This window comes from Cryptomeria japonica, chromosome 2 (assembly GCF_030272615.1).
Source record: "Cryptomeria japonica chromosome 2, Sugi_1.0, whole genome shotgun sequence".
Lineage (NCBI taxonomy): Eukaryota > Viridiplantae > Streptophyta > Pinopsida > Cupressales > Cupressaceae > Cryptomeria > Cryptomeria japonica.
The window spans coordinates 169,780,332-169,792,876 of record NC_081406.1 but is presented as its reverse complement, the minus strand read 5'-3'; the positions used below and the strand labels follow the sequence as shown (position 1 = coordinate 169,792,876).

Here is a 12,545-nt window from a genome sequence, read left to right as displayed (position 1 = left end):
GAATTCCCGAAGATTGAAACAATTGCAATGTGTCAATACAAATAAAGAATTGGAACAATAAATAACGCTTTGGGATTGTAGTGGAAGTCAGAAAATTATATCCATCATAACTGTTAGTGTTGATTTCTATACATTTCTTTTGATTTCACATACGTTGCAAACCAATCAAGAGTTCCTCAAGATTTCTCGTCTTGGTTTGCAATTCCCGGTCATTGCAATTCCCGGTCATGTACAAGACAAATTGAATAGGTGATCTCCAGTTTCACCTGACAAACCAATGTGGTTTATGATACATAAATTGAAATAGACAGTCTTTGCAAGTACAGTTGAGATGGAACAGCCTGCTTATTCCAAGTCACTACCTACTTGCATAGCTTTCAAACCCCTCGGTCTCTGTATCAATTACATATTTCAGTTGTTAGGGCAAGAAACGGAAAAGTTTTGAAACAGAAATTGGCATCCACTCAGTAAGAAACAGCTGATGCAATAACTGACAAATTACCTTTCTTGTGGATTTATTTTCCCTGGCTTCATACCGTTCTTGAGAAACATCGCTAAGCCAAAATCCAGGAGTAAGATTCTGCAAACAAGCATGCAATTTACAATATATGAAAGTGCTTCAATTACTGACAACTATTATTCTTTAATCATCAATAACAGTCAAACATGACATGCACTCATTGTAAGATGATTCCAAATAAAAGGGCTGTCTAAGAATCTAGAAAGATCCATAATCTTTGGTGTCCAAATGAAAACAGTATGTAATTTAGCTTCAAAGCACAGTTAAATTTTAAAAAAAAATTGGTTCATAGACAAAGTTTAAAGGACATCTAAAATTATCTTTAAAAGGTGTATTCTAGAAAGGGTAATAAAGCAATTTCTCAGCAGGGAAAATTATGCTTTCGATTCAGAAAATAGTTTCAGCTAAGTGCGACCTTTCAGTTGCTATGGATCCAACAGATGCTCTTGTTTCCAGTCGTTTTGATTTTCAGGGTGAGGGGGATGCCTGTAAGTTATCCTGACGGAACAGAGGTGAACAGTTGGCTAGCAAGATTAATAGGATTGGTCGAGGGTGTCCATTTCTTCAGGGGGTTTTGAAAATTAATACTGATAGATCTTCTAGGGGAATCTTGGTCATGCTGGGAATGTGTAGTTTTTCTTTTCTATCTATAAAGACTTTTATACGAACAATTATATGGAAGCTCTAGCCATTCTGTATGCTTTGGAATGGGAGTGTGTCTTGGGTTGGTGGAGGATTATTTGGGAATATGATTCTCAAGTGGTGGTGAATCTGCTGAAGGTTCAATGGGTGGATGATGTGAATTGACATTTGGCCATTGTTATCAAACAGATACTCAGACTAAGTAGATCCTTAGCTTCAGTTGTATTCTCTCATATCCTCGTGAGTGGAATTTAGTGGTGGATTGTTTGGTCGATTGGGCCTCTGATCATATGCAGGATTGGAATATTTGGAATTGGGATCAATTACCTGCGAACTATTCAAATTTGTTAGACCAGTTTGTGCTGGCTGATAGGGTTATGTAACTTCTGATTCTTTATTGACCGTTTGACCTTATTTCTGTAATTTGCTCCTTTTGATTAATAAATTTTTATCCATATTGAAAAAAATCCCTTCTGCATGACATAATGTTTATCCTTCTCTCATCAAGGAGAGTAAGCTCATTGGATATGAACACAATTGACTAGAAACAAGCACAAGCAACCTTTGGAAATTTTCAAAATTTAAAACAATAGAGGAATTTTTAATTTGTCATCCCATTAAAATAAAGGGCAAGAAAAAAAGGACACAACAGTTAGAACCAGACATACAAGGAAATGAAAAAAACGAAGGCACTGATTGCTGCCAAACCCTTGATCTCACTCGTAATGCAAGCAAAAATATTAGAGGGCACTTGCAAGTGACTCAAATAATATAATCAGAAAGCATTGATTTACGGTATGGATTGTGAAAATCTTAAATCATTAATTAACTGGAACAGCCCAAAATCCAAACCAGGAATCCTTTCCAGAAGCAAGCGACTACGGCTTAGGAGATGCCAGAAGATATTATTGAACGAAGGAAAGGGTGTACACTTGATAGATTTATAGCCAAAATCAAGCCTGTGTTTAATTTGAACTTTGTGATAATTTCTAACAAAGATATTAAATAATGATTTAGGCAGAACCTCCTTTAAAAGACATTCTATACATGACAAATTCAGATTCCAGTGACAACTACTTTTCTGCAAAGGATTCCTTAAGTTTAATTTGCAGTAAAAATAATAGATCGAAGCTAGCGACTTGGAATAACACAAATGTTCTTATATTCTCTGTTGTATCTTTGTCACCTTGAGGATTCAAACAAAAAAATAAATATAAAAGACAAGAAAAGCACAAGATGGATTCAAAAAAAATATAGAAATAAAAGACAAGAAAAGCACAAGATAAACACTCACATCTATTGCCTTCTGAATACACTTGAGACGCTTTTTGGGTCTCAATGGCAACTTTGAGCCCTTTATTGCCTGGAAATCTTCCTCTTTCTCTGTGAGGGATAGGCTTAGGCTCAATTTTGGCCAAACAAAAGTGTCCAGATTCAAGGGCTTGTTGTCTTGCATAGTGTTCCCTCCCTCTGTATTATTGCTGCTGCTGGTGCACATTATATTATTCATCCGGTGCTGTGATCTGCTACTTCCTTCTGGAGCAGATGGCAGGGAATGAAAGCTTTTATTGGAGGGCAGTGCTATCATCTTATCAAGGCCTGATTGGATTTGATGACACTGTACTTGTGGGGAACAGGGGATTTGAAGACACTGTTCTTGTGGGAAACAGGGGATTTGAAGACACTGTTCTTGTTGGAAACAGGGGATTATCCTTGCAGCAGCAAGACTATCCAAACAAATGGTGGATTTGTTCTCCATAATCTTCTCGTCCTTCTTTACTTGTGGCTTCCTCCTTCCGGCACGCTTGCGGACTCCCCATTGAAAAAACTCAGCACAAGAAATTGGGTTCTTTAATGTTGTCGGCATCTCCACTTTAAATAAGCAGCAATATCATTCAGATTTCTGAAAGCGAAAAACGAAACTCTCAAATCCTTAAGAGAAACAGTAAAATCGATGACAAAAATCTTGAATCCGCAGGCATGAGGCAGAAACCCGAGAATTTATACAAGTTGCGCAAGAAAGTCCTTAATCCCAAGGTTTACAGCCAAAAAGTGACCAAAAGCTCTCCAAATCCTCCATTCTGCGCAAAATACCAAATTCCATTAACTCTAAATTGATATTTCCCTGTCAATATTTCACGAGGATTTTTAACAAATTCATTCGCCTGTAAACCAGCAGAAACAAATTTTATCGCCCTAACAAGGTTTCTGACAGCAAAAGAAAATCTACTCAACAAAATCCTCAACTTAAACTCACATAAGGACTGCTAACCAAAACCTTACAAAAAATACCAAAACCAAAACTCAAATGTTGTTTAACAAGCTAGGACTGGTTAATTGTCTGGCCAAAATTCGCCAAAAGATAACCAGATTGAATGGAAAAAGTATCGACAGCGGAAGCATACCGTAGCTTTTAGCAGTTGGGTGAATTCTTTATCAGAAAGATTCAAATAGTGGGCCAAATGTTACAAGATTTGGCTCTTTGGAATCCCTGAACGTGCATAAGAAGATCCTAAGCACCGAATCTACATAGGCTGACGCCTTCACCAGTAAATTTTTCCCGGATTTTTAACACTCTGCATTCGGATTTTCGGCCTGCAATGAAATCTAGGTAAGAAAATTCAAGAATTATTCAGCATTCATCAATAGTTGGAGAGTATTCAGATTTTCTTCCTATTTTTACCTCACGCCCTGCAATGAAATTTAAATTTTTTTTACTCTCTTTAATATTTATCTCCCTAGGAAATTCTCTAAATCCAATACTAAACGAATCAACGGTGGCGGTGGCGGTGGCGGATGGAAAGTATGTTATTAGAGTTGGGAATGTTAATTAAAAAATATACAGATTAACCTAAATAATTTGATATATCAAAATATATTCTGTTAAAGGGTAGTTAATAAACAAATATTAATGAAAATCTAATTCTAGATGAAAATAAGCTAATATAATTCAGTGTAAATAAAGTTTACATTTGAAAATTAGTTAAATTATATTCTTTCAATTAATTTGTACAAATCCATAAACATAGAGGTCAACATCAATTTATAAATATGAATTTATATAAGGTATATAAGTGTATAATTTATAGATCTTAAGAAAATAAATTATTTTTATAATGAGCATTGACATGGTCTTAACATGTCATAGTTAAAAAAAACTTATTTCTAATAAGTCCTTCCATGTCATAAAAATATTATGCAACAAATGTCCACAAAACTAATACTTAGATGTAAGGCCTCATTGTTTAGAATCAAATGTGTCCTAAACTTTTTTAGTAGTGCATGTTAAAAAGTGAAATGGGACCTACCTTAAGGTAAGTTGTTAAGCTCACAACTGGTTTCCAACTAAAAAATTGATTCAATACAAATTCAAATGTCTATATAGGGCCATACATAGTAACACAAATTTATTATCTTTCATAAATATATGTTGAGGATATTGCATCACATATAAGGTTTCTTGTGGCTTAGCCCCTTCTGTATGACCATCTACCTACCAAGTGTACCTAAGCAAAGGGTTCTTTGTTATAAACCTTCCTAACAACAACAAGTTTTTGTATTATTACGAAAGCATTATTTGTTGTAGTAAATAGACAAATAAGCAAAATGTTTTTCTCATGTTGAAGTAGATCATCTGTTCTCATGGCATGGAAAAATGTGTTGATGCATGACACACATTCTCTTTATTTAAGCATGTAACTTTTTTCTCCTAGGCTAGGTGGTGAATAGCATTTGAAATAAATTTAATCATTGATAAAAAAATGTGTCCATAAAATATGAAAAAGAACCACCTTATAGGCTCGCAATTTTAAATAATAAACACATTCATCAAAACTCCATAAAACATCATCTATGTGCATGAACAAAATCCTTGGGGTAGGACCTTTCTTTTATGTCCATGTTGTAATCACATTTGAGGAAAAGCGTATGCAAAATGTCAAAAGAGGACTTATGATAATAATTGTATACATAAATTCTATTTTCACGTTAATACTCCACTAATGGTGCCAAATATAACTATGGTACTTAACATGTCAGTCTCACTAAAATCATCTCCAAAATCATTGGAAAAAGAGATATATTATGGTTGAATAACATGGGTCTTTCTCATTCTTAGAGATCTTCAATATGTTGAGTTATCTCTTTCTCATTCTAAGATAGTCATGGTGGTTTACATCCCAATGTCATTAAAATCATCTCCCAAACCACTAGTGATAGTCATAGTGGTTTACATCCCAATCTCATTAAAATCATCTCCCAAACCACTAGTAAAGTAAATAGACTAGTATAGGTCCAATGATAATAGTTTGTTGTATGTTTAGTAAAATTGATCAAACACAATGGTGAGGGGTGTCACAATTCATTTAAACAGTTTTAATGAATTCTAATAGATTTAACACTCTTTAAAAAATTATTTATAAGGCACAAAACTTTATATAAGAAAGGGACAGTCTTTAAGATATATAGTAGAGGTTAGGTCAAATTTCCTTACATTAAACTTGTTTATGCAATATCCTATGGTAAAGGAGATATACTATGGTTGGCTGCCATTGTCTTTCTCCTTCTTCATTCGAAACTAAAGATTTCCAAGTATTAATTCTTGAAAATTCAATTTCTTTTTTTGACTTTTCTAAATTGAACCTCAAATTAAAATAAGTTTGAAAAACAATAAAATTTGAGACTCGCCTATACTTCCAAGGCTTTAGCACTAATCTTCCATATTACAAACACTAAATTAGTTTATTTGAATTATTTCTTAGGTTAAATCACAAACATTTGACCAAAAATCAATTTAGTTTGTTGTAGCTCAAACCAAAAAATAAGGAAGAAAAGTGAAACCCCTGAAGAAACATTTATGCCAGTTGGCTACTATTCATCCTTCACCAATGACAAATGTTGACAATTCTAGCTCTTGAGCTACAATATAAACAACCAAACATAAATATTTAAGGGTCAGTCACTTTTCTAATCCATGGGGACATATGCACAAATGATAGATTTAGAAATCTATCAATTCTTGGCATACATACATTTTCAATTGAATTAAATTGTTGAAGCTTTTGAAAAGGCTTAAATCAAACAAGCAAATTGTTAAAACCATAAGAAATGATGCACAAATTGGAGTGCCAAGAAAATCAATGTAATATCCACCCCACACTATTTGTTTTTCCCTTTTTTACATGTACCAACTCAACCAACCAAGCTTCTTATTCTAGCTTAGAAGTGTCAATTTGATAATTTCTTCAATCACCATAGTGGTGACAACTCCATTCCACTACTTATGCTTATTGTTTAAGGTGGTAAGCTCTTGAGGTCAAGGTCATCTCTAGACCTAGATGTATGCCTCGAGGGTTCATTCCTAATGACCCTACCTATGTATCCCTTTGAGGGAATTTATAGGCTTCGTAGTTCACCTAGAGTGTTTGAGGGATATCTTTCTCTCCTCTTGTATCAGATCCTTGAGCTCTCTTTAATCTTAATTATTAATTTCATGCAATGAATTGACTTAGTACATTTCAATAGAAGAAAACCATTGGCCATCTAGTACTGTACAAACATACACAATCACACAGGGCCCATATCTTTCCAATATTCCCAATTCCATAAAGAGTGACTCAAGCACACATCTCATAAACAAATGGTGCCTAGGTCATACATATGACACACATAGAGACTAGCTCTAGCATACATCATATATATAATGACTAGCTCTAGCATACATCACACACTCAATGACTAGCTCTAGCATATGTCACATAAACAATGACTAGCATATACATAGTGAGAGACAAACATATCCATAACGACTAACTATCACTTTCCCATAGTGCATCCGAGATAAAAGGAAAATCGATGCACAATGGACTACATCGTGGGTCATATTATTTTGCCTAGTCTTCTACACCAACAAGCAAGTGAGAATAAGATTTGATGTATCCCATGTTACACCGAGTGTCTGTCCCCATACCTACATGGTCAAGAATACCATTTCCATGACAAGATATATGCAAAATTATATGGAGATTGGTCCAATTCTTATCTACCTATTCTTTATTAGAAATTCTCTTCCATGCAATACATCAGACAACTAAGCAACAAGGACATCCATTTCCAACATACAACATGCCCTTAAGCCTACATGCTCTTGGCGGAATCTATCCAACACCTTAGACCAATGTGGGGTATCTCTCGCCTGCATGCAACTGGCTATAACCATCTACTACTAGGTGGTACAATTGACAATCTACCGACATAGTACGCTCCTTAATTAGTGTCAATCTCAAGTGGATTTGGTTATCTTATGCAGGTCATAGGATTCTTTCTTCAATGATCACCTTGGATAGAGATAACTCGTCTAAATGTTAAAGGAATATGTAATCCTCTACTTATGCCCTGGTAGGGTCCTAACTCCATCTATTGTCATAAAAGTTAGCACTTGTACTTAGCTTAGAACTATAACTGGAAGAGAGGTTCCTAACTCATAACAAGTAGATGACAAAGGACTGATGTACTTGACTATATATACAAAGTCTTGTAGGTATACGTTTAAATTTCACAACTACATAAGATCACTTGTATCCAACATAAGATGGTCTCTACTCAATAAATAAACAACTGACTATAAGGTAGTCAACCCATCACTTCATTCAACTCGCTATTCAAAACACATTATGTATTAAATTCCAATGATCGGGTTTTCATATCCCTTTTGATAACCATCTAATACCCACTTCAGTCTTATTTGAAGCCTAGTGAAGAGAGAGGGTCAAACCAATTAAGAACAACCCCATAAATTGGGAGTTACCCCCCCAGACTCTTCCCCTATGGACTTGAGGTCATAGGAGCATCCTTCTCCCAATGATTGCCTACGCTATTGCTTCCAAATGGTTCAAAGTAACATGTAGTTCTCCTTGCAAGGTCTCTTAGGGGCACCTACACTTTGATTCCCATAACCAAGATTTGGTTAACATTTCCTCTCAATCAATAACACTTAAATTAGTTAGGAAATTGTAGCATCGTAAAATTGTAGGTGCCTTTGCAATTTTGACTGCATTCGAGGCCCTCACCTTAGTGTCCACATCCTCATGCTTGATTGGGACCCATTTATGCCTCCATCATGAAACAAACTTCATATTTCACTTTGTGCCTTGCTGGGAACCCTTACCCTGGCCCAGTTATGGGTAGGACCAGGGCATGGTGCCATGGTCCTCACTAGGACCAGGGCGCTATGCCCTATTCCTCCCTAATTGGGGCCCAATTTAAGCCCTTTTCCCTATGCAAAAATGTGAGCAGGAAACCTTCCCTTGTGTCAGCCTATGTTAGAAAATTAACATTGACGACAAGCAAGCATGTAAGGAGGTCTTCCCCTCTCACAAGAGGCATAAGTGGATAATTGGGAGCATTATTTTAAATTCCCTTCAAGAAATCAATTTAATCTAAAGTCTTATTTTTCTACACATCATAAAATTGGGACCTTTACCATAAGTGTGCCCCTTTTTATTCTTTCAATTAATTTTTTCATCAAAAACCCTAATTATGTCCTATTTCAACCTTCAAGGCCCAATTTTGCATATCTAGACATCTCGAATCTCCACATTCTTCTAGAATTCACTTTAGAATCATAATATCTTGCTTCCTCAAAAATTTGAGAAAAAGTTGGTCGGACCAAGAGGCAGACTCTTGGTCCCGACATTTTCTCCCCAAATTTTGGGAGCATGATTTGGTGATATTTTAATGTTTGAATCTGGGAGATTGTGAAATTATATCATTTCTAGGTCGGTCTATGATCCAAAATAATGTTAGGGTTTCATACATATAGCCTTTTCTTTCCTCATTAGGAGGACCCCCAACAAATTGATCAATGAAAGGAGCCTCTTGTGAAGTGAAAGTGCAGAATATGTGAAGCCTTCTCAAGCATGTGTGTGTTAGGGTTTTATCATGTTCATGACATTTCATACAACATATCTGATTACATTTAAGAAGTGAAGCATCTCATCATTCATTGTAGATCTAAAGGTATACTTTTCCATTATTTATTTCAAGCATTTGCAATATTTCATTCAAGGTTGATTCCTCAACTAGGATTTGACTTAGGCAAGCCCCTATTCCAAACCTTTTCCCCCTTCTTTTTGTGTGTAGGAAACAGGTGCGCAACTATTCTTTTGGAATTAAGCTTTATTTGCAGAGACAAAAAAAACATTTTCGACGCACAAAAAATTCAAAGGACCAAGAGGTAGGGCCATGGTCCCTGCTATTTCTGGCAATTTTCGCAAGGCAGATCCGAATTAGCTTATATTTCTTAGATCCAAGTGCAGGACTGAATCCCACATTTGTAGCTCAGTATTTTCTTAGTTTTTGTCTTCAATTTTGACACTTTACCCTAAGTCAACATATCAACTTACAAAAGAGGGAAAAACACATCATAATCAATCAATCCACTTAGTTTTCGGTCCTTATCTGATTTGAGATTGAATCTAGTGGATTCCTCCACTCTTTTGAATGTAAAGGCAAATCCCCCTCAAAGCAAAAATTGATAAATGGTGATTTCTCCTTCTAAGTTACAAATTGCCAAATCAAATTTTCCCCTTTACATTTTGGTGAACCCAACACCTTACACAATTAATTTTGATTTTTGTCTTCAGATTTGAGTGTATGCAATTTAATATTCAAGTTTTCATTTACAAGTTTGATTTCCTTGCAAATTTTAAAAATTTAGAGGTTAATTTCACTAAAACCCTAATTTTTAAATTCAAAATTGAGCTTGTGAAATGCTTAATTTGAGTTAATTATTTCAGATCTAAGTGTTCTTCAATTTAAAAATTTGAATTTTCATCTACAAAAGCAAATTTCACAATAAAATTTTTAAATTAAGTGGTTAATTGCAAAAACAAAATTGAGCTTGTGGGTTGTTTAAATTTTGAATTTCCCTCTTCAAATTTGGTTGCTAATTTCAAAATTGCAATCTGGGATCAAATTTCAATTTTAAAATTAAGTGGTTAATCAAATAAAACCCCAATTTTTGAATTTAAATTAATTTTGTGAATTTTCGAATTTCCAAATTTCAATCTTAGATCTAATTTTAATTTTAAAATTAAGTGGTTCTTTTTACCGAGCGCTAATTTTAAATCTCTTGTGGATAACTTTAAATTTTAATTTTAAAATTAAGAGGTTATTTAACAAAGCCCTAATTTTAAATTTGAATTTTTATTGGATAATTTCAAATCTTCTAGTGGGTAATTTTAAATTTAAATTAAGAGGTTATTTTCAAAGCCCTAATTATAAATTTAAATTTCCTAGGAGGTTGCATAATTTTTCAAACATTGAAGAATCATATTTCTAAAATTTTGCAAATTTCAATTTCCAAATCTCAACTTTCAAATTTTCATTTCACATATTTCAAAATTTAAATCTCAAAAAAAAAATCAAATTTGTAAATCTCATAAATTAAGTGGTTTTATTTATAAAATCCTAATTTATTTCAAATAATTTTCTTGGATTTAAATTTCAATATTCATCATGGCAATTAATAGATTTGATCCATTTGCTATTTCACATATGATTACATTGCTTTTTACATACATTTATTATAATCATGTGTTGGATGATGGCTTCTTTCACTTCATGTTACTTTTCATTCATAGCACTTGGACATATTGCATTCTTCAGATTTCCAAGTTGATTCCTTTTCATAAATTAGATCACAAATATTTCATTTATCATGTACGTTGTGTTATAGTGATGTTTTTAGATCACCTAAAAGCTTTTGTAGATCCTAACCCTAGAGATGACAATGAGAAACCTAATACTTGTATCTCCCAGGGTATCTAATGTGAATGAATAAAAATTTAATAATCCTATCAATGATCTCTCTAATGGAGAGAAATCATTTAAGAGAAACATGGCTCCATTTTCTTCTCATACACATACCCTTGCGCAAGGGGGGAAAGATCAAAATATTGGTGTTTCCATCTCTCCAGATCCTTTTTATTCTTCGAGAGCTTATCTTAAAAATCAAAACATTTGTAGAGAAGATGATATCATGCATTTCATTCATAATCTCTCTCCCCACATAGCATTAAGCAAAGATGTGACCTTAGATGATAAGGATGTTCCTTCCCAATCTACCAAATAGGATGTGCATGATGAAAGAAAGGAAATTCCTCCTCTACAAGATATTCCTTCTTCATCTATTGATTCTTTCATTCCTCCAAACATCCTTAGACTACGAACTTCAAACAAATTTATTATAATGTTCCCTCACGTTATCAATTAAAATATTCTTAGAGGAGTGGCTTTAACATAATATCAAAACAAGGTTTTAGAGGACAAGGACTTGGAAAATTTGAACAAGGATTTCGAATCCCTATAAACCCTCCTACACAAATTACAAAAGAAGGCCTAGGAAACAATAATAAATCACCTATGGACCTTAGGATTCAAGACTTCAAAAAGCATCATGCAAGACAACAAGCCATTCATGCCCGCAAAAGCGCTTTTTCTTCAAAAACTCCTTTTTGTTCATTTCATCAAACTCATGATCAACATGCCGATGATTGTCCCAATTTTTAAAATTCAATAAAAGAACTTATCGATAGTGGTAAAATTAAAATCATAGATGACGATCCTTCTTCTAATAACAACTCTTGTCCTCAATCTCAAAACAATAAGCCTGCACACTCATTAGTGATCAAGAAAAATTGGCTACTAGAATCTTTTGGAAATTGAAGTATGACAAGAATGTTGTTTTTCCTTTTGTGAAATTTAGCAATAAACATAAAGAAGGAAATGGATATTGTCTTTTTCATCATGGTGGTTCTAATTCTCTTGGAACGTATAAATCATTTAAGGAATTTGTTCAAGAACAATACAATCATGCTCGTATATGTCTTTCGATAGATCTTTCTCTCTTTCTAGGTGAAAAGGTAGTGCATTAGCACTCCTTTCACCCTCATGTTTCTCATCACCTTATGAAATAAGTAGTTAACTTAATCGGGGGCTCTTTATCATTAGAAGTGGTTCTTTTTCAACTTCAAACATCTTGGGGTAGCAACATGCTCCTCTTTTATCTCTATCCAATCTCTTATCTTTTCACCATTTCCTTTTATGGAATGCATTATTCATAAATTGATGTCCTTTCTTGCATGGAATTATACTCCATGTGAGCACATGTTTGTTCCTTGTTAATGACCTATTCCTTGCTTGAAATAGTACATCTTTTTATGAATGATCTATCCTTAGAGAGGTTTTGTGATCCCTCTTCTATCTCGTTCTTTCTCTTTGAAGACATTACCTTTTCTTTTGTGTTGTATTATTCATAACGTGGTGTCCTTTCTTTCATAGGGTATCCTTCATGCGAGCACATGATTGTTCCTTGGTTAGGATT

The 12,545-nt window shown here is 34.1% G+C and overlaps 1 protein-coding gene across 1 annotated transcript; it reads right to left on the bottom strand.

Moving 5' to 3' along the window:
- Positions 1 to 218: 218 nt before the first annotated feature.
- LOC131065914 (uncharacterized) lies at positions 219 to 3,875 on the bottom strand. The gene is made up of 4 exons (XM_058000519.2): positions 3,568 to 3,875; positions 2,457 to 3,243; positions 503 to 580; positions 219 to 393 (listed from the first exon to the last, which is right to left on the bottom strand). The coding sequence occupies exons 2-4, from the start codon at positions 3,027 to 3,029 to the stop codon at positions 346 to 348; spliced, it is 699 nt and encodes a 232-aa protein (XP_057856502.1). The 5' UTR covers positions 3,030 to 3,243; positions 3,568 to 3,875; the 3' UTR covers positions 219 to 345.
- Between the last annotated feature and the right edge of the window lie 8,670 nt (positions 3,876 to 12,545).